The following is a 26,160-nucleotide window of genomic DNA, read 5'->3' as shown; positions in this document are numbered from 1 at the left end:
TGTACCGAAAAGCGGAGACGCAACGCTCTGATGGCCATAGGGTTTAACATATAGCTGAATAAGTTGCGATGAATTGTGGACACACATAGAATACATAGAATTAGTGTAGAGGGTGACACAAAGACACATATTTCAGTTACATCTGAGTATAATGCGTATTGAAATTTAGTAGGACAAAATTTATGCGCAGCAATTTCAGAGGTGTATTTATAGTTTGTCCCTTAGCAGTCAATATAAAGTTTAAGCGTAAACGGATATACGCGTGTTAAAAAACACGGCTATTGTGACGAATATTAGTAGCACTAAGTGATACTCACATCTCTAAGCCGATACTAAAGCGCCAAATACACGACACGAACATTTCCGCGAACATTCCCGTTATGTCATGTTTCTGTGACCTTTTCTGTCGTGTATGGTGGTGTTTGCCAGTTCGCCCAAATGTTCGCCAAAAATCAAAATATTTAAATTTTTGGCGAACATTTGCGCGAACTGTTCGTGCGTGTATGGCGAAATAGCTCATAATCGTAGTAATTTCTGAACGGAACAGACGTGCGCGGAAAAGTTAAATGGACAATAAAAAATTTCTGAGTGAATTTATTGAAATGTATAAATTTTTTTTACGCTTAATTGCCACAGCGAGCAATATTGCTGCAGCACAATTGTTGTGCTGTCTGAAAGAGAACTAATGTTCGGCCAAAAGTTCGCATGGTGTATGGCCAAAGCTGCGAACAAGATTGCGAAATGTTCGCGGAAATGTTCGTGTCGTGTATTTGGCGCTTAAGCAGTGATTTGTATGCACATCAACAAATCAATCATTAGCCGTGTTTTTTTTTACACCCGAATACGTTTCGTTTGCGCTTGAAAAAAACGCCTATCCTCGCTTATGCTTAGGAGACCCATCTAGCGGCTGTGGTTAAATAACTAGCTACAGCACAGGGTGTACCGACAAGCGGAGACACAACCATCTGTTGTATTTCTGTGTATAACATATAGCTGAATCAGTTTTGATAAATAGAGGACGCGCATAGCGCATAGAATACATAGAATTAGTGTAGTGGGTGAAACATAGACACATATTTCAGTTACATCTGAGTATAATGCGTATTGAAATTTAGTAGTACTAATTTTATGCGTACCAATTTCAGAGGTGTATCTAAGCGTAAACGTATATAGATGAGAAAAAAAAAAACACACCCTTCAAAAAACGCGACTACTCCATATATAATGTAAGGAATACTCCTTTGGGAGTATAGGAGTGTACCAAAACTAATCTGTATTCATACAAAAAATGTGCTCCAATTAACATTGTGATGTCCTAGGGGAGGAGTAGGTGATCCCACTCTCGCTTTGTTTGTGAGTATTCCATGGAGTACATACGTGCGAGTACTTTCCAAAGTACTTTCACTCTAGTACTCCATAGAGCACTCACAGAGGATCATATGCCAAAATACTAAAGAGGAATTGTGTTGTCGGAAAGAATTATCGGAGTGAATTTAATTTAAAATGAAAGTAAACGAAGTGGGGCAATACAACTTTTATATTTTATACTACGAATATTTTTATGTTATTTAGCATTTGCGTGAATAAAGAAACTAATATTTCTCTATACTATAGTATGTATACATAAAACCAGTGCGCTGTTGCATTTTATCAGAGTTGCCATAGTAAAATCTTATCATCAGTTATTTGTATGCAATATTTTACTTTTGGCAACTCTGTTCGATCGTCATCGTGTTGTGATTACGGTCGTTAAAAAACGATCGGCTGATGGTGGTCCGCAAACGCATTGCAAAGGAGTATTGTTAGAGTACTCCAACATGAAGAAAATGGAACACGTAATCCAACAATTTTTGCAGGGCAGCTATTATGGCTACCCATATGTCCACACAAGCAGCGGAGAGCAACGCACAAACACATGCATATATCTGAGATACTCCCAAAAGTAGGCAATAATTTGTGCAAGTATCACTCACATATACACGCGCATATGAGAAGCTATCCACGTGCATCTGTAGTTATAATTTTATAGCTGCTAACTAATAGCTCCGACACATAAGCAGTTGCCGTCTTCCAGTGAGTTTTATAGCTCCGGCTCACGCTCAATTCTCACGGGAATGCTCTGAATCATTGAGAGACTTGAGAAGCAGATGTCGTGAAATTTCCGCACACGTGAAATGTGATAGGCAGATGTCGCCGCTGTTTTTCATTTAACTCATACGGCGAAAGGCTAAGCAGCGACATCTATGTTTGAAAAAGTAGGTTTATTAAAGGCAGCGTTGCCAAACTAAAAAGAATTAATTGACAAATTATCTGGCTCAAAACGTTGTTGTTGCATTTACATGCAAAATTATTTATCTGGCTCAGGATTTTGTCACCGGATGATGGCTATAGACTAGTGTGCTTTAGACTGGGTCGAAACAAAGTTGCAAATGTCCGCTCCTAAATTTGAAGCTTATGTTGAGTGAGTCTCGGAAAATCTTTTTTTGTTCCTTGAAAATACAGCCGAAATTGTTTTTTGTCGTAACTTTGTTATTTTTTAATATCTGATTTTGTCTTGAAAATCTCTATTATTATTTCTAATGTTCTTTTGAGTTCCGAAGTCGAAAAGATAATGACAAATAAATATAAAAAAAAAAATTGGATATCAAATAACCAAGCTGCTAAAAAAAAAACGAAAAAAATTCCGAGATCCTCTCAACATAAGCTTCAAATTAAGGTGCTGACTTTTGCAAATTGTTTATTTTGTATGGGACCCGGGACCAACCCCATATGATGTATATTCGGTACGTTTCGGTAACAAGCGCCATTAAGGTACAAGATCGATCATCTCGGGAACGATATTATATGACCACGTTCAAACTTCTAGGTCAAAAAGAAGACATGTGTGCGCACCGGAGCAGCACGTTTTATTTCTCCGACCAAAAGCTATACTTTCAATAAACCTACTTATGCTTAATACTTTAAACGAGTTTACCCGTCCAACAAGCCGCGCCAGTAGCTTTTTCGCTGAGCTAACTGGTTCCTAGCATGAGCTTGAACACTGAGCTGCACTAAACTACGTGACAAAATGTTCTTTGCGTATAATTTTTGGACAATTCATATCTAGCGGCAGCAGCACTACGCGACGCGGCCAAGAAAAAAAGTACAGAAGAATTAAACAAAGGGTACCATAGGGTGGTGTACAATCCCCTATTGGTTAACGTCTACATATCGAAGCTCCCTTTGTCACCAGAAGGAGTCACCGTTGTATCCTACGCCGATGATTGTCGGATAATGGCTACAGGTCCCGGCCAACTAATCCTTGAGCTATGTAATAAAAAAAAAACCAACTATCTTGTTCCCAACATGGACATGACAAATGTCGAACCTATTGGACACCCATGTCGATGGCATTACACTACCGACTGTTATACCCAAAAATACTGGGTGTGGCGTTCGATCAGGATCTACGTTTTGGCGAGCAAGTAACCACAATTGTACCTAAAATTCAGAGCCGTAATAAAATCCTCAAATCTTTTACCGACAGCAGTTGGGGCAAAGAAAAAAAGGCGCTCTACTGGAAGAAAATACAGGCCTGCCAAAACAATGCCTTCAGAATAGCTATGGGCTGTCTTCTTATGTCCCCTTAACACCACCTACACAGTGAAGGGATAGTACTCCCTATTAAGGAGAGGAATGAAATGCTTAACGAACAGATTCTGTTGAATTCTCAGAAACCTGGGTATTCCAACAGACATCTGATTGAAGAGGCTCTGTCTCTTAGGGGCTTAAGAAGTCATCTCCGCAAGCATTATGACGAAATACGGCACTTGAGAACATAGCCGTATGTAGAAGAAAAACACAAACAGGTCCTCAGTGATATCCACAAAAAGATGTCGGACCTCTATGCCACGAATTGCCTGGCGAACGCCGTTCCATTAGATAAATATCCTGAACTCACAGAAGAGAACCCCATTCTCCCTAGGCAGACCCGCGTCACTCTAGCTCAACTTCGATCTGATTTTTGTTACAGGTTAAAATCCTACTTATTCAAAACCAACCCCGAGATACATAATGTATGTCCTGCCTGCAACGTTTCCCCACATGACACCAACCATCTTTTTAAATGCAATGTGGAACCAACTCCTTTAACACCCTTTTCTCTCTGGTCCACCCTTGTTAAAACTGCAAGTTTTCTTGAACTCCCGTTAGATGATACTGATGACAATATGTGAGTGGTCGCACCTATTGGATGGGGCGAAGCACTGCTACAACACAATAACGACGCCAAAAGTGGAAATGTTGATCAAATTCACTTGTATGTATGCTTGTTTGTAACTCTGTAGGCCAGGCGCGCAAAAGAGAGTTATACCCATCTAGCGGTAATTATTGAAGTGTTAAATAACTCGCTACAAAACGAGTTGTGGTTAATAGCCACAATAGCCGTGTTTTTTTCACACGCGTATACATTTACGTTTGCGCGTAAAAAAAAAACGCTTATCCTCGTTAGATAATGCTTAGGAGACCCATCTAGCGGCAGTGGTTAAATAACTAGCTACAGCACAGGGTGTACCGAAAAGGGGAGACACAATCCTCTGATGGCCATATGGTATAACATATAGCTGAATCAGTTGCGATGAATTGTGGACACACATAGAATACATAGGGTGAAATATAGACACATATTTCAGTTACATCTGAGTATAATGCGTATTGAAATTTAGTAGGACACATTTTAAGGGATAATTAAACTTACGTAACCCTAACGCCATAGTCGTAACCATACCCATATCCATAACCATCTTCAATGTGATCGATTAATGGTGCCTTAACCTAAAAATCGTGAAAATTTCATAAAAATTAAGAAAACGCAAAAATTTACAAACATATACCACAAAAAATAAGTATCTTAGTCAAAACGTAACCAAAACAATATATAAAATCAACAAAAGTTAATAAATTCTCCAATCCAATATTTTTAGGTTATGGAAATGGCGAAAAACCAAAATTAATCGATTACATTGATTTCCATAAGGTTGGTTCCATCAGCTGTTTTATCTGGTTATGGATAAGTCACCATTAATTAGCCCTTTATGCGCAGCAATTTCAGAGGTGTATTTAACGTTTGTCGCTTAGCAGTCCATATAAAGTGTAAGCGTAAACTTATATAGAAGTAAAAAAAACACAGCTAATATTTGCGTGTTTTTTTAGTTTTTTTAAACTGTATTTATAATTTTTTTATTATAATACATTGATTTATTTATTAAACATAATTATTTAAAAGATTTTAGAAAATACTTTACGCATTATTATATGTGACCCGGCCCATAGTGTACCTATACCAAGTGTGTTCACTAAGCGATAAACGTCAAAAATACAAACAGCCTCGCTCACCTGATGGAAATCTCAGGTCTAGAGTCGCATTTTTGGTCTCAACGACAACATTTTTGACTACCAATCGTATCGACTTTTTCAATTTTTCAATCATTCGGCGCACTCGGTAATGGTATCCATTTTGAATTCGCTGTCATTCCGAATCCAGCGAGTGCCTGTCAGAATGCTTGACAGATAAGTCAACACACTTGTACTTGTACACTATGACCCGGCCTATGAAAAGGTGACTTATGACTCAAAAAAGAAATTGCGAGAAATAGCTGTTAACAGCTGTTTTTTTTTGAGTCATAAGCCACCTTTTCATAGACCGGGTCACATATATCGTTAGCTTAATTTACAAAGGCCCGAACCAACAAATTTAAAATTTTGCAGGAGAAGTAAAAAACATTTATTTTCACATTCACTACAGGCGAGTATGGCATTTTCAAAGTGGCATAAGTACGTAGTTATTGGTTCTAACATTTTAATACTTTCACTTAGGGTGTGCTGCAAGATATCGTACCAAAATCTGTGAAAAACAAGGTTTCGAAAAATCTGTTTATTAGGGCCTTTGTGAATTAAACTAATGACATATAAAATATCTCTACAAAATTCTATCGTTAAATTAAATTTTATAAAATCTGGAATGAATCTGTAGCAAAGTTCACGTAACAAATATAACAAGAATATATAAAATACATGCGTTGTCTTAAAGCCCTGATTGTTAGTTAAAAAGTGGTAATCACTTCTTTTATGGATATTTATTGGCCAGCAATCTGAAAAATAAAAGAAGAAATATTCAATAAAAATACAAGAAAACAAGTAAGGACGGGACTGTCTTCGGCTGTGCCGAAGACTTCATACCTTTCATGAATGGGGCTGAACAATAATCTTATGCCGTTCGTAATCTCCGAATAATCGGATGTATAAGATAAGAAATATATAATGAACAGATCTACATACCTAAACGATTTTAAGATAAATATGAAATAAAAGATAGGTAGGTACTTTGTGTGAGGATGCAAAGTTTCAGGTTTTTTATGGTCTGCGTGTAAAAACTATGACTACGAATCACGTATTTCAACAATATATGACGTAATCGCCGAAATTGCAAAAAATATATGTATATACTATATATATACTATATATACCATCATATATATTATATATATCACCGATCTCTATGATTTTTTGACACAACAATATATACTATATACGTAAGCAATCGTTGAAATTTGAAGCCTCTAGGTCTTAGAATAGGGCAGTAATTACGAAAAGTTTCTTATCTGAACAATCGGTTGAATGAGATATATACTATATTTACAACCGATCTCTATGATTTTTTCAGACAACAATATATGCTATATAAATAAGCATTCGGTGAAATTTGAAGCTTCTAGCTGTTAAAATGGGGCTAAAATTGCGAAAATATATATATATTACTACTATTTATACCACCGATCTTTATGATTTTTTCAGAAAACAATATATGCTATATACGTAAGCATTCGTTGAAATTTGAAGCCTCTAGCTCTTAGAATAGGGCAGTAATTACGAAAAGTTTCTTATCTGAACAATCGGTTGTGGGGGATATATACTATATATACGACCGATCTCATCAATTTTTTCAGGCAACAATATGTGCAATATACGAAAGTATATGGTGAAGTTTGAAGCTTAAATCTGTTAAATTGAGTAAGATATTACAAAAATCATCTTTTTCTGAAAAATCGGTTGTATGGAGGATATATGCTATAGGGGTCCGATCCGGCCGGTTCCGACAAATGTCTAATCGGACACCCAAATACACCCGCTTACCAAATTTTATCAAGATATCTCAAAAATTGAGGGACTAGTTTGCATACAAACAGACAGACGGACAGACGGACGTGGCTAAATCAACTCAGCTCTTCAATCTGATTATTTCGGTATACTTAATGGTGGGTCTATCTATTTTCCTTTAAGGACTTACAATTTTGGGTTTCGTGACGAAATTAATATAACATTTCATTTTCACGAAAGGTATAAAAATAGGTAGGTACTTTGTGTGAGGATGCAAAGCTTCACGTTTTTTGTGGTCTGCATGTAAAAACTATGACTACGAATCACGTATTTCAAAAATATATGACCTACACGTAACTATTTGATGAAATTTTATGAATTTTGAAGCTTCTAGCCGTAAAAAAGGGGCAAAAATTACAGTTTATGTGAAGTATATAATATATATACCACCGAACTCTATGATTTTTTTAGACAACAATATATGCTATATACGTAAGCATTTGGTGAAATTTGAAGCTTCTAGCTGTTAAAACGGGGCAGAAATTGCGCAAAGTTTCTTATCTGAACAATCGGTTGTATCAGATATATACTATGTATACTACCGATCTCAATGATTTTTTCAGACATCAATATATGCTATACACGTAAGCATTTGGTGAAATTTGAAGCTTCTAGCTGTTAAAACGGGGCAGAAATTGCGCAAAGTTTCTTATCTGAACAATCGGTTGTATGAGATATATACTATATATACTACCGATCTCAATGATTTTTTAAGACATCAATATATACTATATACGTAAGCAATCGGTGAAATTTGAAGCTTATAGCTGTTAAAATGGGGTAGAAATTGCGAAAAGTTTCTTATCTGAACAATCGGTTGAATGAGATATATACTATATATACAACCGAACTCTATGATTTTTTTAGACAACAATATATGCTATATACGTAAGCATTCGGTGAAATTTGAAGCTTCTAGCTGTTTAAATGGGGCTAAAATTGCGCAAATATATATATATCCTATATATATATACTATATTAGCTGGCCCGGCAGATGTTATCCTGCCCGGTAATATTCCTTCCAGTGCTTTACATTATTTTCCTGGAAACGGTAGCATTTGTCATTTAGAAGCCCTATAAAAAATTCCGCACTTCGCTTCCTATCTCAAGCTTTACCTCTCCGTTCGCTTTCTCCCTCTTTCCTCCTTTAAATATTTCTTTATTTTTCCTTTCTCTTCCCCCTTTCTCTTTCCCTTTTTCCCCCCTTTTCCTTTCATGTGGCACCCCCAATTTAACGCCTTCAGATAAACTTCAAGGATAATAAAACACAAATAGTTCAAATTTCAATGATATTTATTTGAACGGAATCGAAATCAGTAGATAGCCATATGATGAACAATGTTTTTTGTTTTGTTTTCCGGCGCAAAAAGAAACAAGGAAGACGTTTTCCCAACACGCGAACTGGCAACGTACAGCTGACCGTGCGAAAAACAGGGAAATTCGAGATCAATCCCGCAGACTTCCAACGATTGGCTTTGCGATTTATTGATTGTCATCGCAAAAGCCAACCAAATGGGAAACTGAATCCGCTTGAATTAGAATGGAAAATCTGATGGAATAATCGGAATTCGTGGGATAAGGACTTCCTCTCCCTTGATTTTGCCTTTGATGATCGTAGCTTGAATCACATTGTTCATCAGTTTCTTGACGGACAACCGCGTACCGTTGCACAATTTCGGATGATTCAGATTCCGCAACATGATTATGATCGATCCCCCTTTCAACTGTAAATTATGCGGCGGAGTTCCTGGCACATCAAGAGAGTTCAAAAATTTTTTCCGATAGTTTGTCGCTTCATCCTCGTCGGGCACGCTGTCAACGGATTTGTACGAATGCAGTTCTCCAGCTATTTGACTTTGAATAATCAAATTCAAGCTACCGACGTCCTTATTCTTCGCTGCAAGTATTGCCCGTTCACTAATCCAATCGAGATTTTTATAATATTGTGCAATGCCGGGGAACACTTTGGTGATGAGTTCTTCTTTCGACGATGTGAACTCGCAAAAATTTGCCGGCAACGATATTAATCCAGTGGAAACATCAACAGGTATTTGGCCATTGCCAAGCGCCAGCAGTTGTCTCGAGAATTCAAGAGACGATGAGTCGTTCTGCAACGCAACTCTCATGTTCGAGGTCAATTTCAACTTCTTAAAATGCCGCCACAAAGACGACGATTTCAGGCATGCATTAAGTTCATCGGCAGCAGTAGATTTCGGGATGACAGGTAGCGTTTGGCGAAAATCTCCGGAGAGCAATATCATAGCCCCACCAAATTGTCTCGAATCACCTTGTACATCCTTCATCGTTCGGTCAACTGCCTCAAAATCTTGTTTATGTGACATCGTGCATTCATCCCAAATGATGATTTTGCATTCTCGCATCAATTTCGCTGTCGCTGAATTCTTGGTCATTGTGCACGTTGGCTTGTCTACCGTGAGTAGATTCATCGGCAGTTTTAAAGCTGAATGTGCAGTTCGACCGCCTTCCAACAATGTGGCAGCAATGCCAGAGGAAGCAACAGCCAACGCAATTTGAGATTTTGCCCGAATTATAGCCAGAATCAAAGAAATTACGAATGTTTTTCCTGTCCACCGGGAGCATCAAGAAAGTAAATGCCTCCCATTCCATCGTCAACAGCCTTCATCAGGGAATCGTACACGTTCTTCTGCTCTGCATTCAACAGCTGCACATTTGTTCAGACTCTTTCGGCCAGCTCATCTCGATCATAGTCTTGCTCCCGTTGCAGTTCCCGATTGAATGCATAGTTTATCGAACGATTTGGCGCTGGCATTTCCAATGTCGACACCAGACTGCCGCACATGAGGATGCACATGTCTTCGATCAGAACTAACGCTTCGTTGCGCATATCGTCATTAATTTGAAGATTGAAATTCAAAGTTGTCATGCGAAATCTGCGTAAAATGTCGTCAGCCATCTCGTCCTTATATTTGTCCGACAATTCGGTCGGGTTCGATGGATGACATGCGGCAATGATGATCGCAATCAATGTACGAATTTGATTCGCTGGCGAAGAAACACTTGCATCGACGGGAGTGGAGTCCCAATGTATATCGTTTTCAAGCAAACTCAAACGTTGGCAAGCCTCTCGAAAAGTGGCGCATAGCACACCATCCACAGTACGCAGGGAATCGAAGGATGTAGGGCCTCTGATGTTAACCAAAAGCAAGCGAAGATAGAAGCATTCGTCTTGGCGTGGATGAACTGTGTATATTCGTCCGAGAGCATCGGTGGAATAGACATCAGTAAAGCCAGCAACAACATTACCTTTTTTCCGGTGTTGAAACTTCTTTGATGCAACGCTAAATGTATAATAGCGTGGAATTTCCGAATATAGTAAAGTCCTTGCGGACGGATCGCTTTCGCATGTCGAAAAGAAATTTGTCAACGATGTAGCTGGTGGTTGTTCTGCTCTTTGCGCCGCGTTTGCATCCGTAAAGTAGACTCGCTGGCCTTTCTCCAAGTGTACTGCCAAATGTACCACAGTCGGGTGACGTTCATGAATCCGAAACGAAAACAGCCGCCAAATTGCCTCGTTACAACTCACGTAACGTCCAAGTTGACATTTCGTTATCTCGTCGTTTGCATTCGGTTCAACAATTCCAAATACCGCCATGTCGCTCCCTTTGTTCACGTATTTGCAAACGTATTTGATGGATTTAATGGAATTGCAGTACTCAACATTGCAGTGAGTTGAGAACGTTTTCGACAAAAGCGGACAATATGGAACGATCCAGCGGTTATCGACGATGACATTGTTTCCTTTCATTTTCATCACGATTGATCTGCCATTGTCATCTGGAGAACGACGCCGATACAATGGATATCCATCGATTCCAGAGATTGTGTCAGCCACCAATGGACGTGGGAAACGTTTTGTGCAATTTCCGTTTTCCATGCACGGCGAGTCTGGGTTGTGGACTCCGCAAGGCCCACGGATCATGTTCGCTGTCACAATGGAATACAGCTCCGGATCAGTTTCTGGATCTGGTATTTCCGCCGAAATGATCGAATTAATATCATCTGGACGGATCGTGTCGAGCATCCAAAGCAAATGTGTGCGTGTGTTAAGCCACGCTTCTGTCAATCAATCGAGTACATCCAACAACGGATTATGCCAAAAACCTTATGCTTAACGATGTAATCCATGAGTACTTTGATCTTTTGTCTGAACACTCGTACAATGATGTCATGTCGATCGCTGGATGTTTGTCCTGTCAGCAAGAGATTCGTAATTTCAGGCCATTTCGGATTGCAAGTGAACGTGATGAATAAATCCGGCCGTCCGTAATTCCGCACATACGTCATGGCATCCTGAGCGTACTCATGCATGTGGCTCGGGCTTCCAACGTAAGTAGCTGGAAGAATGGTCAAAGAACCGATGTTGGTTGCGTCTCCTTCAGTATCCATGGCATCACGCAAGTGTATGTATTCATCTGATCGTAACTTGGACTGATTGAAACGAATGAAATTGAGGCGCTCCGTTTCGACCTTGACGTACATGTCAACGCAGTACTGTTGAAACAACTGGCGATATCTCAACAGATGATTGTCAACATCGCGCCGAATCATCAAACGATACGCATAAAAATTCATTGAGCTGACCTTATTCGTTTCTTCTCCTGAATTATGAATTCGAACTCGGTTGCAAAATAAAATAGAAGTGATGACTTATAAACAAACCTATCGATGGATTAACCATCTTTATATTGAAGTGATATCCATCGTCTCCACGACAGAACATCAACGGGTATTATGCTCATGCAGAAGATTTTGTAATTGTTCGGTCATTTCACGTTTAGTCTCAGTAAAAATTGCACAACGCTGATCTAGTTCAATTGCCGAATCACCAACGAAATAGATCTGAAAGAACTTATGATCTTCGTTCGGTAGTGGTAACAAAGCGCCCGCTCGATGGTGAATTTGCCCTTGAATCTGAATGGAATGTTTGGAAGCAATTTCGAAAAAATATAACAATAATTGTTCATTTTGATAATAATGGGACATCATTACCTTAAAAGTGGGATTATAGCCGGGTACATCAACAACTTGGACTCCAAATGAATTCATTTGAAAGCATCCGTTATGTTTTTGTGTATTCTCTAGAAAATGTTTTGATTGGATTGTATTTCCATAGAGTAACGAATACAATGGCTCTGGCGGGTGGGTTAAAACGGGTAATTTCACTTTGCCACCAGCGCAGCATAAGCCGGTGGCCGGTGGTTTCTGATTGAAATTTCAAAGCAATGCAATGCTGGTATACGACAGACAATCAGCCGATATCAACGCAGCGAAGATCTTTGTAGGCTATTGCGGAATCGTATTCGAAAGCAGCGCGATTCAAGCCTACATTTATGACTGGTGTTCTAACAACATTTTGTTGAATTTGTTGTGGTTATTGTGCAGCGCGAACTTGTGCAACATGGGCACGTCTCCATTCATTTTCTTCTGCACGTTCCTCTTGCGTTTGATTATCACGGACATTCTGACTAATTATTGCACGGCGTGTACGTCGTCCAAGGTTTGATCGTCTAATAGGAGGCATTAGTCAAGCAAATAACTCTAGCTAAAATGCAATAAAGTTATTTTTGACTAATCCTATTAAAAAGAAAATTCTTAAAAAAAAAAAAATACTTACGGAATGAATGTATCGCAATATATGCCCGCAGTTCTAGAAGAAAACCTCACTTTTTACACGCACACTTATTTTCTTAAAAAATAATCGAATTGATAAATATCGCAATGGAATTTCAATTGATCGCAATGCTTGTACCGTTTGTGGATGTGATACGCGATATATGACTATCCGAAATCAGAAAAATAATTCGATGAGCACGAAAATCAGAAAAACTCGAATCAATTGCAGCAAGAAAAATAGAACATTTGTTTAATAAAAAATGACAAGGAGAAAAGTGCACCTGTCAAATTACGCCCAACCTAAGCACAGCACCATCTGTTATTTATCTGTTTAAACTCTGTTATTTGAGCCAATTCGGTCCTGCCGTTCTCAATTTTCGATTTCTCCAATTTTCCGACTTTTCCGCAGGGTTTTCCCAAAATTTTCTTTCGTAAAAATCTTCTCCTAGCAATTACGAAGAACTGAAAAAAAATGTGAGCCAAATGGGTCCTGCCGTTCTCAATTGATGAATTACTATACATTTTTCACACCATTTTTATATATATAGATATACCACCATATATATACTATTTATACCACCGATCTTTATGATTTTCAGAAAACAATATATGCTATATACGTAAGCATTCGTTGAAATTAGAAGCCTCTAGCTCTTAAAATAGGGCAGTAATTACGAAAAGTTTCTTATCTGAACAATCGGTTGTGGGGGATATATACTATATATACGACCGATCTCATCAATTTTTTCAGGCAACAATATGTGCAATATACGAAAGTATATGGTGAAGTTTGAAGCTTCAATCTGTTAAATTGAGTAAGATATTACAAAAATCCTCTTTTTCTGAAAAATCGGTTATATGGAGGATATATGCTATAGGGGTCCGATCCGGCCGGTTCCGACAAATGTCTAATCGCACACCCAAATATACCCGCTCACTAAATTTTATCAAGATATCTCAAAAATTGAGGGACTAGTTTGCATACAAACAGACAGACGGACAGACGGACATGGCTAAATCAACTCAGCTCTTCAACCTGATTATTTCGGTATACTTAATGGTGGGTCTATCTATTTTCCTTTAAGGACTTACAATTTTGGGTTTCGTAACGAAATTAATATACCATTTCATTTTCATGAAAGGTATAATAAGAAGATGAGAAATGACACCCCAATGACATATATGCAACTATAACAAGTCAAGGTGTTTAAGTTCGGGTGTAACCGAACATTATATACTCAGCGTGAGGTTCAATTGTACATTTGATTTCAGATAAATTACTTTTCTACATAACACATGGCACCGCCCGTTTAAAATAAATGTCTCCACATTTCCTCTTACAATAAAACTTGATAAGTGAAATATCATTGATTCAAAACTATTTTTTGCTAAGTAATAGCTTATTATTCTAGCCTACGACCCTTTTAAACTTGTTTTATATCTAAGTTGCCGTGGTCTTTAACCGATCCCGTCCATTTTTACTAGATATATTTTCTGCTATAAGGGAAATATGTGTACACAATTTCATGGGGCGGTGCCACACCCATTTTCAAAAATTTTAGTGTTTTCCAATTTAATGTTATAACTTAATTTAGAAAGTAAAATTCTATTGATACAAAGCTCTTTTTCGCTTAGATATAGCTTATTATTTTCGTCTACCACCCTTTTAAAAATCTTTTATATAAAAGTGGGCGTGGTCTCTAACCGATCTCGTCCATTTTTTCTAGAAATATTTCCTGTTACAGCGAAAATTTGTGTACCCAATTTTATTACGATCCTGCGAAATTGCTTAGTCATAAAGGGGGCGGTGCCACGCCCATATTTTAAAATTTGAAGTTTTTCCTAATTATTGTTATAAATCAACTTGGGAAATGAAATACCATTGATATAAAGCTATTTTTTGCAAAGATATAGCTTATTTTATTCGTCCACGACCCTTTTAAAAATCTTTTATATAAAAGTGGGCGTGGTCCTTAACCGATTTCGTAAATTTTTCTTCAAAGTACTTCTTATGGTAAAGGCAACCACTCTGCCGAATTTTGTTACGATAGCTTTAACGATTTTTGATTTATGATTAATAATATTTGTAAAATTGATTTTATCACAAGTGGGCGGTGCCACACCCATTTAAAAATTTTTTTTAATTTTTATCAAGAGTCTCAATATCAGCCCACACGTCAAATTTCAACCTTCTAGGTGTATTATTTACAAAATAATCAGGTTTTTTGTGTTTTCCAAAATGTTATATATATAAAAAGTGGACGTGGTTATCATCCGATTTCGCTAATTTTCAATACCAATCTGTTTTGGGTCCAGATAAGCTCGTGTACCAAATTTGGTGAAGATATCTCAATATTTACTCAAGTTATCGTGCTAACGGACAGACGGACGGACGGACATGGCTACATCAAATTTTTTTTCGATATTGATGGTTTTGATATATGGAAGTCTATATCTATCTCGATTCCTTTTACCTGTACAACCAACCGTTATCCAATCAAAGTTAATATACTCTGTGTGCAAAGCACGCTAAGTATAAAAAGGCGGTTCCACTCCCCCTACATAAATAATTTTAAAATATATCATCGACTTAGCAAAAAATCACACTATCTTAATGATGTAATGTTAAAAAGTAGGCATGTCTTAAAACAGATGTAAAATCTTTTAACAAAATTCTAACAGGCGCGTCTAACTAACAGCCACCTGACTCGCCTTCATATAATTTTGATTCCCACGATTTATACAAGTCATGTCGGTATAACTAACACTTAATAGGGCATTTTTGAAACAACTTCTGATATAGTGCATTCTTCAAAAAATTCGAGCCAACCGCCGCGAAAAGGCGATCTTTCATTCAGCCATTGCCCTTAAAATATGAATAGCCCAAATTGTGAACTATGTAAATTGTACAGAAATATGTTTTAATAAGCATCGAGGTTATAAGCCTTAACAGTAGATTGAACTTTATTACACGAGAAAGAGATAATATTGTTCAACTTTGTTGATGTTTCGTCAGTCCCTTAATTCCTGAAAAGGCTTCTCAAATATGGGATACTGATATAAAATACTGATCAAATCGTATGATCCCAATGCCCAAACTCAAAAGTTTCTACTCAGCTTTATTAGAGAGAATTAAATAACTCTTAGATAACCGACAGAAGATTGCAAAATATGACGTAATGTGGCTGGAAAGAGCCTGCGTGAGGCAAGCGAATGAGTGATGCTGTTGTTTTATCAAAGATAACAGCATTTCAAACACAGTTTATAGAAACGTTGCTGATGTGGGCATTGATTTTTCGGGTTGTTGTTGTTGTAGCGATAAGGTTACTCCCAGAAGGCTTTGGGGAGTGTTATCGATGTGATGGTCCTTTGCCGCATACAGATCCGGTACGCTCCGGTAAAAACGCCACCATTAAGGTGCTAGCCCGACCATCTCGAGAACGATTTATATGGCTACATTAAACCTTCAGGCCATCCTTCCCTCCCCATCCCCAAGTTCCATGAGGAGCTTGGGGTCGCCAGAGCCTCGTCTGTTAGTGAAACAAGATTCGCCGCGGGTAGGTGAAGTTGACAATTGGGTTTGGAGAAGCAATTTATTGCGCTGGCAACCTGAACGGTTGCGCGACACAAGCCCTTGAATCTGGTATTTTAGTCGCCTCTTACGACAGGCATAGCTACCGCGGGTATATTCTGACTCCCTGACCCGCTGGGAAGATTTTTCGGGTAATGATCCGGTATTTATGTTTCGGTTTTAAAGTCATATGTACAATAAAATCTTTGAGCATTCTTTATCTTTTACAGATGAGGTCAATGTGTGGCTTAGGTACGCTCTTGCCACGAAAAGTTTGGGAAACGTATAGTGAAGCACTTTATGTGACGGAAGGTAATAGAGTGATAGTGCTATATCGCAGGCGTAATATCCGTAGATCAGCCTCTAATACCAATCTCCCTATGGTCCGCTCCTGTAGAAACTTCCAGTTTCCTTGGACTTTCGTTAGAGGACTTTGATGACAATTTGTAAGTGGTCGCATCCATTGAATTAGGCGAAGTAATGTTAACACAAAAATAGCAATCAGCCATAGAGTTACTGTTTTTATTTTTTACGGGTTTCAGACGGCCAGAAAAAATATCCGATCATATTATTCCTGATGTATTAGTGTATCAGATTCCTCGCCATGTTGAAGGAAATCTAATATAGAACTACAATGTCATAGAATCTAAATTTCGTAAAGGCCACCTGGATAACGAAAAGTTCGTACAAAATGTTCTTGCAGAACCTGGACGACGCATAGACACAGTCATAAATGGGTGCGCTGCGCATGAATGTTAGTGTAGACCCGTAGGTGAAAATTGAGATATCCGATTCCTGAAGCAGTTATTATTTCCTAGTACGAATGATAATGTTATAGTTAATATCGGAGAGGGTAATAGGTGAATTTGATAAAAAAAATCGATCGGTGGCATGATTCCTTTATAACTACATATAAAAATGTTATTTAAGTTAAACTTACAACCACAAGATGACCACCCTTATCGCGTATTATGCCCGGCTCTGCGCCAGTTTGAATATCGATAACGCCTCCTTTGCCTTTGACGACATTGTGTTCCAAGCTGAAAAGAAAAACGAGACACTTGATCAGCTACCGATAGTCTCTAGACAATTCTTAGTACTTACGAATCTCGACTAACGATGGTGAATATGTTGGCTGTACCCACTGTGTCCACAACCAAAGTACCCAGTTCTACAATGTACGGTATCTCGAGTATCAAATCTCCCTTGTCCTTTTTAAGCTCGAGCGGAATGCGTATGACAACTAAACTATCACTGTGATTTGTGGTGACAAAATCGATCTTATCCAATGGCAGACGATGCTTTTGCTTATAACTTTTACCATCTAATACATAGAGCGCCTTATTGCTAAGCAATACAAAACGTTCTCTCGGCTTATAACCGTGACGATCGAATTTTGTACATGGCGATGCATACTTCAAGCTTTCACCATTCAACGAAGTGCCGATAAAGTTATTAATTTCTGTGTAGCTCTCCTTTGGTATACGATCGTTTTGGAACCAATATGGCACACTGGCCAAATAATTAGATTTCTTATCTTTGAATAATTTCTCAGCAAGCACTTTCAGCTCGAATTGTCGTTTACGTTCGTTCGATAAACTCAAACGATATTTACGAGCCAAATGTAAACGATGCAAACGATGTAGGTATGTGGAGGCCTCTTGACAATGCACTGGCGCAGATGGCCAACTCTCATCCAAAACTTTTGTCGGTAATTGTTTGACTAAACGTAAAAGCCACATACGTTTCATATTCGCAATAAATTCTTCGTTATACCCATTCGGTGCATCATTGCGTGTAATAAAACCTTTGATGAAAGCTCGTATTTTATCGGCCGCTTCACGTCGACGTTTAAGCGCTTTTATGGCCATGTGACGACGGCAATACGATTGCAATGTAATGATTTGTTCACGTAGCTTGAGGTATTTCTTACGTTGTTGACGTCCCTTCCACCGTGATTGTATTATGGCAGCAATTTCGTGTTTTTTCGCTTGGAAAGCGTCTTCCGTGTCGAAGAGGGTCTTTGGCAAGCGTATAAAAATTTTCGTTGCACCCAAACAATATTCGTCAGGTGTATATTTCAAATCGTTAGCGAGAATGCGTACACCTTCTTTTGCAGGGCCTTTGTAATTTGGCCAGGTTGCTTTGCTCAGAGACTTGTAACGATTGAGGAATGCATCATAAGTTCTGTGAAGAAATTGGAAACAGAGAAACTATAAGCAATCTAGATCTAGCAAAGCAATACCCATTTTTTATTCCTAAGTATTTCTAACTTTAAACGATTAAATTATGAATCAGGAAGAAGATAGAGACACAGCGCACCAGGTGCAGAGACACATCGTGCTGGAATGATTTAACGATAACTGAAATTGTTGACCTTATTGCCTTGTAAGCATTTCGGATTTGTAAGCTGTGTATTTCCCACTGTCATAATTTTTTCGAAATAGAAACCGTCATCTCTCAAAATGAGCTAGAAAACGAAAATGTTTGGGAATAGCATTTAAACACAGAAGATCGTCTCTGCCTTTTTGAGACTGATGAGCTTAAACCTTTATATGGTGAAACTGTAATAGGTCAAGGTCACTGTGAAGTAATTATAGAAGACGAGCGATAATTTGGGAATACCATTTGAGTTATTAATAGTGATTGTAATTTTGTCTATTGGAGATATACATTGTCGTCCTGGTTCAGGTTTATGTTCATGCGCATAGTGCAAATGTACATCGGGATCTAAATCCGCTCAAACACTTCTGATACAACAGCTCGTCTCCAATTTTAGGACATAGATTTGGAGTGACAATAAAAACAACCGATTTTCCCCTAGAGGAGCTTTGCAAACCAAGAGAACTTAACGATTCTTAATTTTAGATGAAATCGTGAAGTAAAAAATGTCATATGAAATGTTTCCGACTCTTCCTGAGAAACATGAAGACTTGGATACACATACATTTAGCAACTTCTACTGGACTTATTTATTATCTACCGATTAAATCTCTTATTCGTCTTAACCTTTTATCAAAATCCATGAAATTTCGTACCTTCAACGATCTGAGGTAATGAAAATATTTGAATCTTCAAAGAAGCAAAAACGAGAAAAAAAAAATGCTCGAAGCGCTAATGATGGGTGAATCGTCAGGTACATCGGATTGGCCCATCTATCATCCCGACTAATCGGCGTGACAGTATTATTAGAGAAAAAGAGATTGCCTCATATTTAATTTTTACTGTTATTATTATCTATATATTAATACGCTAACAAAATTTCCATACAATCAATTGACAGGCGGTTTCGCATAGTTAGCATACGTAAAATCATATAAAAGTTATATGAATCGTTTATAATTAGTAGAAAACGTTTTTGTAAATCCAACAATCTCTCCAAATATCGATATTTACTTTCTTGCATAAAAGCGTGCCATCTGTGGACCAATTATGTAAGTGCTCCAAGACACAAACCTACATAAGCGTACGCGCTAGACAGTGAAAGATTAAAACATGGTTTCCGATTGTTGCCACTTACCTATAATAGCCTCTACCAAAATCCTAAAAAAATGTTCCAAAATAATTTGTAGCGTACCAAAAAATCTTAAATATAATTAATTTTTGACCGGCCCATTTTTTGTGGAAAATTTCACTTACACGTAAATACATTGGCCTTTATTTAACAGATTCTTTGTTTTTTATTTTAGTTGTTTTCAAAAAACATGAAATCACAAATACTGAGTTAACTTTTGTTGAAACTAAATTTATTTATAACAATTAATAACGGCGGCCACCGTGGTGTGATGGTAGCGTGCTCCGCCTACCACACCGTATGCCCTGGGTTCGCACCCCGGGCAAAGCAACATCAAAATTTTAGAAATAAGATTTTTCAATTAGAACAAAATTTCTCTAAGCGGGGTCGCCCCTCGGCAGTGTTTGGCAAGCGCTTCGAGTGTATTTCTGCCATGAAAAGCTCTCTGCGAAAACTCATCTGCCTTGCAGATGCCGTTCGGAGTCGGCATAAAACATATAGGTCCCGTCCGGCCAATTTGTAGGGAAAATCAAGATTTATACAAAATTAAACTCGGTAAAGCGCCAATTGCATACCTAAGGGGTGGCGTGGAATAGGCTAAATTCCTTTAGCACGTTTCTTCGTTTTTAACTAAAAGTTCGTGTTTTTTAAATTATGACACTATTGAAGTAAATGGGCGATATATGCATATGGGTGATATAGGCCTACTGGGGAACCGAGCACCCAAAACTAACTTCGGTAGCGCGCCAACGGGGACCTTCCAGGTGGTGTGGAAAAAACTATTTTTCAATTCAATTTCAACTAATTTCACCATAATTCTATGTCAATTTCATTTGATTTTACATAATTTTTTTATATTTTTGTTTAAGGAGCTCCATACCAAAACGTTATAGGTAATTACATTTGAAAAGTTTGTAGAAAATTTAAGAAAATACAATCAAAAAGTACAACGTCTTAGATCAAATTCAAAATTTAAATGAAAAATTTAAGTAAGTTAGACCAGTTTGCTATATTTCCAACACTTGATGCATAGACTGAGTTGAAAAAAATACAAGTTGGCCGAATTTCGACCACAGGTGATATTAGTTATTATTATTATATTAATGGTTACCTATCTGTGAGGACTATGTCCTGTAGATAAAAAAAAAATTAAAAAATAAAAAATTCTTTTGATTTGGTCTACTAAAAAATCATGCAAATCATTTGAATATTCATGATAAAGCTAAAAAAACTCTCCCTGACTTAAAGTTACATGAATTATTCATTAAAAATTAAATTTGATATTAACTACGTGTCCTTCCTACCTGCGATAAGCAAAACCAGCACGGCGAACTCGTAAATTCTCCATTAGACCCAAATACTTGACTTGATGAAGCACCAACTCATCATCAAATATGCACGCCTGTTGTTGATCGTTCGGCTTAATGCAACGTATGTACGATGGCTCCTTAACCATCAATATATCCATAAGATTATTCAAGGAACTCCTAAATTGTGTAACCGCAGTATCAGGCCGTTTCTTATTCTTGTATTCGCCTTCAGGGAAACAAGAGCGCACAATTTGATTTCCCGCCTTACTCATGGTTTCTTTTAAATCTCTAAATAAAAGATCATTATTCTTATCCAAAAAGCCGTTAACATTATAAGTCACATCGCCAGCATAATGCACCAAACGAAACTCATCACGTCCCATTGTTTTTTGCACTTGTGTCGAAGATTTCTCATGACAACGGTAGTGTGCATGCTTGGAAAGTTTGTCAGTGAGTTTCGCCAAAAATGTGATATCGGTGGGTTCACCGGGCCGTAAACACTCTTCATCCAATATGGATATGATACCCTTGTATTTCTCTTCAATCAAATTACAAATGACTTTGTTATCAAAATATTCCACTCGCTCCCATTCAATACCTTCCCGCCGATATTCATCCTGTTCTGATTTGAGGGTTAGCTCAATAAATAGTTGTTGTAATTTTTCATTACAAAAATTAATGCAAAATTGTTCGAAACTATTCTTTTTGAAAATTTCAAATCCGTAAATATCCAAAATGCCCATGACATTGTTTATAGCACCGCTGAGATCTTTTGCTTGTAGCGAAATATTCAAACGTTGCACCAACCAAGTGAAGAGACGATCATAGATCGCCTTTGCAAGCGCATCACGCGCATAGATGGCCAACTCGCGATTTAACGGTGATGTCACAACATCACCTTGTGCATCGATTGTGCGATTTGTTAGCGCGGCGGTGAGTTCATTCTGATCAACTGCAAGCAATTTGGCGATAGCTGCAACTGCCTCGGTTTTTGTTATTTTCGCGATACCATCCACTTCGGTGAAGCTTACATTGCCTAGATGCAAAACACTTGCAACAATATTAAAGACTTCTTTCTGCTCTGATTGTGAGAAATCGATGACACTCATGGCCTGTTGTACAGCTTTGAAGTTGGCAGCATCATCGATGCCTCTCACGATACCCTTTTGCTGAAAAAAAAAGATGTGAATTAATTTTATAATGGACGTTTTTATTGTACTAGAATGGAACAATCATTTTTAAGGGCTTCGGGGTTGGAGAACAGGATACTCAAACTCGAAAAGGGCTTTTGTAAGCACGGATCGACGTTTTAACTTTTGGTCTGTCCAGCAAATCGCCGTAAAATTTATAGAGAAAAAAATTAGTTCATTATTTTTCAACTTACCCCATCACTAAGATAGTAATAACTGTCCAACGAACTTTTCAGCTGTAATTCGTGCAATTCCTCAGCACTAGCACCAGCCAAGAGCTGATAGAAAATATGAAAATTACGCTCTCCAGCGTTTTGATTAACTACACGTGACTTTTCCAATAAATAATTAAGTATATGACCACCGATCGGTGTGCCCGAGAAATCAAATTGTATATCCATATACTTGCCGAAGCGTGAAGAGTTGACATTACGATTGGTTTTGGCATTACCGAAAGCTTCCAAAACGGGATTACTTTTGAGTAATTTCTCTTTTACACTTTCCACAGTGGCTTGGTGACCAGAACAAGCGGCGATATATTGTAGTACCTTTTTGGAGGCCTCCGTTTTGCCCGAACCACTCTCACCTGTTATAAGGAAAGGATTAAAAAAAAAATTAAGATTTAAGAGTTGCTACAAATTTAGATACTAAATCATATTTAAGTGCATTCATCTAAAAGCTTAAACCTCATAGTCATTTTCATAATTTTTATATATTGTTTGTAACAGATAAATTAATAAATATTCCCCTGATGATGCTAAAAATAAAAATATTAGCGAAACGTTGGGAAAACAGTGGAATAATTTAGTTTTATTCGCACATAAAATATAGATTGGAAAGCCTACTTACACATATATTTAATATTAAACCTCATAGATTTGTAAATAAATAAATAAAATTCTGTTTAGTTTTGATTTTAGTTGAATATCCTGATTTTAGTTGAATATCCTGATTTTAGTTGAATATCCTGATTATAAATTTCGATTAAGTTAATAAAAAATAAAACAAGGAGCGATAACCTTCGAAGAGATTTGAGTCCGCAATTCTCTTCTAATTTGCGTGGTGCTTTAATTTTTCCTACAAATTTGCAAGACGGGATCGACATACATGTTTTACGACGAATCCGTACGGCATCTCATATGAGTTTTCACTGAGAAGCTTTTCAGGGCAGAAATATCTCGGGGTGTTTACCAAATCACTGCCGAGGGGCGCCCCGCTTAGAAAAACTTTTTTCTAATTGAAAAAACTTGTTTGAACAAAGCATCTTCGGTGTGGTAGGTGGAACACGCTACCTTCACACCACGGCGCACAGTGGCATTTTGCATGATTTAGACGCGAAAAATTAATAACTCACTGAAAAATGAATATATTTCATTCAAACCAAATGTATATGTTTGTATGCCTTACCCCTCATCAGTGTGGATAGACGAGGGGGGGGGGAGGTCTGCGGGGATGGACTCTCCTCCAAAAATTTAGAATTTACTCCAAACAAAAACTCTCTTATAGCCTGATCTTATTCTTTTGTTCACAATTGAACATACCTATATTTAAATTTCTCATCTTCTTCAAACCATGAAGCAAACTTTCCAAGAAAATTAACTTTTGTGTAATTTACTTGAATTCATCTCATACAAAGTTTGATGTAAACAATCGAACTTTCATCATACAAACCCTCGTCTCTATTTACTCCCTCCCTAAAACAGTACAAACGTGGTATAAAACGGCTTTATCCTTTTGCTTTTGGCCACGTTCTGCAACCCACACCTCATACAACTTCCACTTTGTTATCGTCATTACATCAAACATTGAATTATAGCAGAAATACAAAAAATATTGCGGTTCAGCATGGTTCAAACTTTTGGCAGGCTTTTCTTTTCACGGTTTTATATACATATTTTCAGCACAAAAATAATACACATTAATAAACTCATAATTTCGTAAAGAATACTTAACCAAAAAAACTTTTGAACACTTGCTAAATAATATAATTACGTGTAGATTTTAAATAACCAAAAAATATTTTAGCTTTTCTTCCACCACAAAGTTTTATTTAATTTTAAACCACGCGTTATTTCACTTCTGTAAATTGTACTACTTGGCGCTTCATCAACAACTCACAGTTTGACAGCAGATTATTCAATGAAGAACAATAATTATAAGAAATGATAATTAACGTTATATACTGTGGACATTTTAAAAACAAATTGCATTCAAATTTCCAAAAAAAAAAAAAAAAAATGACTTGAAGATTTTTACTTTTTCGCGTCTAAACGAAGCAAAAATGCCACCACTGTGCGACTAGTGTTATATTGTTCTTATGTAAAGTTAAATCAATGCTTATGAGCAGTGCTGCTCAAAATTTTTTATAGGGAAGTGCGAATCACAATACATGGTCAAAATTGTATGTGCACTGAAACTTTTTTTGTATTTAAAAAAATATATTTAAAAAATTTTAATTGTTTCAGGTCGGAAAAAGTTGAATATTTGGTTTCATGCTACAAAATATTTGCTTAAAATATTACGTTAATAGTTATATCACCAACATACAAGAGCCAACAAATTGAATTCTGAAAGTAGCGAAAAATTGCATTGACCTCTAGCCTCAAGTTTTGTAGTAACATGTTCTATATACATATGTATATCGTCGGAATTTGGGTTTCAATAATCATACTAAAAGTGAATATAGAGATTTCCGCGAATGTTGCATTTGAAATTGAATTTGAAAACTTTTGAAATGCTTAATTAGAGCGCTCCGCATGGTTTGTTTCAAATTTGTGTTCAAATTTACATACATATATTAGCAACAGAGAGTACAGAGGTGCTCAAATACCATTTGAATTTAATAAAATGTTTAACAAGTAAATGATAGGCATGGTTACTTTACGGTTCCTCCCACTTCCAGTCAAAAAATGTCCCATGACCAAGAAAAATAATATACCGAATTGAAATAAAAAGTCGCAGAAACTACCCCGTAAGGAGAATCTCTGTTCAGAATATTTAAGTGCATTCCTTCTGCATTCTGAATCACTAATAGTTCGCCATCTATCTCTTTTACATGTTTTCAACTGGCGAATTTAACATGGCGATGTCCTAGGCGGTGGAAATTGTCTCCGCTGCTTTAACTTTTCACTAGTTCCTAACTATATAGAAAATTTCTTTTTGGTATTTTTTCGATAGTTACGTACTGGTGGAATAGTGTTGAGAAAGAGGCACACTCATATGTTGCCGCAGCTCGTTAAAGCTGGTAGCAGTTTTTTAGTCGATTTTATAACTGAAAATCTAGCTTTTAACGAACTAACACTTATTTGGCACTCTAGGTCTAGTTCTGAACCAGAATTTTGTATCACTAGTTACTGACTTCCTTGAGGATAATTAACTAATATCATATGAAGTTAGAAGAGGCTCCTCTTGTTTTGGTACAGTTTTGCTTACATTCTTTGGTCATATGCCCTATGTATTTCAAATATCTATTTGATTTTTATTTATGAATCAATTTTGATTAAAAATTTTTTCAGTGCTACAATGTTTTTGAATATTTTTCGGTTGTCAAATTGTTAGTGTAAATTTTTTTATCATACACAAGTGCCTGAGCTTCATACGAGAGTGCTTTTTCTTGGCACTTTCATAAGAAATTCAAGCATTTTCATATGATTTAAAATCATGATTCAATTTGTTCTTCAATGCTGACATATCTTTGACACTCCCAAATTGAAAAATCTGGACGGG

The 26,160-nt window shown here is 37.2% G+C and overlaps 2 protein-coding genes across 14 annotated transcripts in view; both read right to left on the bottom strand.

Moving 5' to 3' along the window:
- Window positions 1-5,173: 5,173 nt before the first annotated feature.
- Myo61F (Myosin 61F) overlaps window positions 5,174-26,160 on the bottom strand; it is a 92,830-nt gene continuing 71,843 nt past the window's right edge. For all 12 annotated transcript variants that reach the window (XM_067790572.1, XM_067790569.1, XM_067790574.1 and 9 more), the window contains 5 exons: window positions 22,629-23,020; window positions 21,239-22,413; window positions 17,525-18,607; window positions 17,361-17,460; window positions 5,174-6,128 (listed from right to left, as the gene is read on the bottom strand). In XM_067790572.1, coding sequence (XP_067646673.1) covers window positions 6,114-6,128; window positions 17,361-17,460; window positions 17,525-18,607; window positions 21,239-22,413; window positions 22,629-23,020 — 2,765 coding nt within the window. In that variant the 3' untranslated portion in view covers window positions 5,174-6,113. The remainder of the gene's footprint in view (window positions 6,129-17,360; window positions 17,461-17,524; window positions 18,608-21,238; window positions 22,414-22,628; window positions 23,021-26,160) is intronic.
- Window positions 7,550-13,591, bottom strand: LOC137254540 (uncharacterized). 2 transcript variants are annotated; one of them, XM_067792277.1, is made up of 3 exons: window positions 12,851-13,591; window positions 12,226-12,778; window positions 7,550-12,147 (listed from the first exon to the last, which is right to left on the bottom strand). In XM_067792277.1, the coding sequence occupies exon 3, from the start codon at window positions 11,255-11,257 to the stop codon at window positions 9,890-9,892; it is 1,368 nt and encodes a 455-aa protein (XP_067648378.1). In that variant the 5' UTR covers window positions 11,258-12,147; window positions 12,226-12,778; window positions 12,851-13,591; the 3' UTR covers window positions 7,550-9,889. The 2 variants fall into 2 exon arrangements, with proteins under 2 accessions (XP_067648378.1, XP_067648377.1); XM_067792276.1 differs by having other exon boundaries at window positions 12,226-13,591.

The sequence above is a fragment of the Eurosta solidaginis genome, chromosome 5 (genome assembly GCF_040869045.1).
Source record: "Eurosta solidaginis isolate ZX-2024a chromosome 5, ASM4086904v1, whole genome shotgun sequence".
Lineage (NCBI taxonomy): Eukaryota > Metazoa > Arthropoda > Insecta > Diptera > Tephritidae > Eurosta > Eurosta solidaginis.
This window is presented reverse-complemented; position numbering and strand designations above follow the sequence as displayed.

Excerpts from the sequence above, each read along its gene's own strand:
- LOC137254540 (XM_067792276.1), bottom strand. The coding sequence starts at position 11,257 with ATGCTCGACACGATCCGTCCAGATGATATTAATTCGATCATTTCGGCG.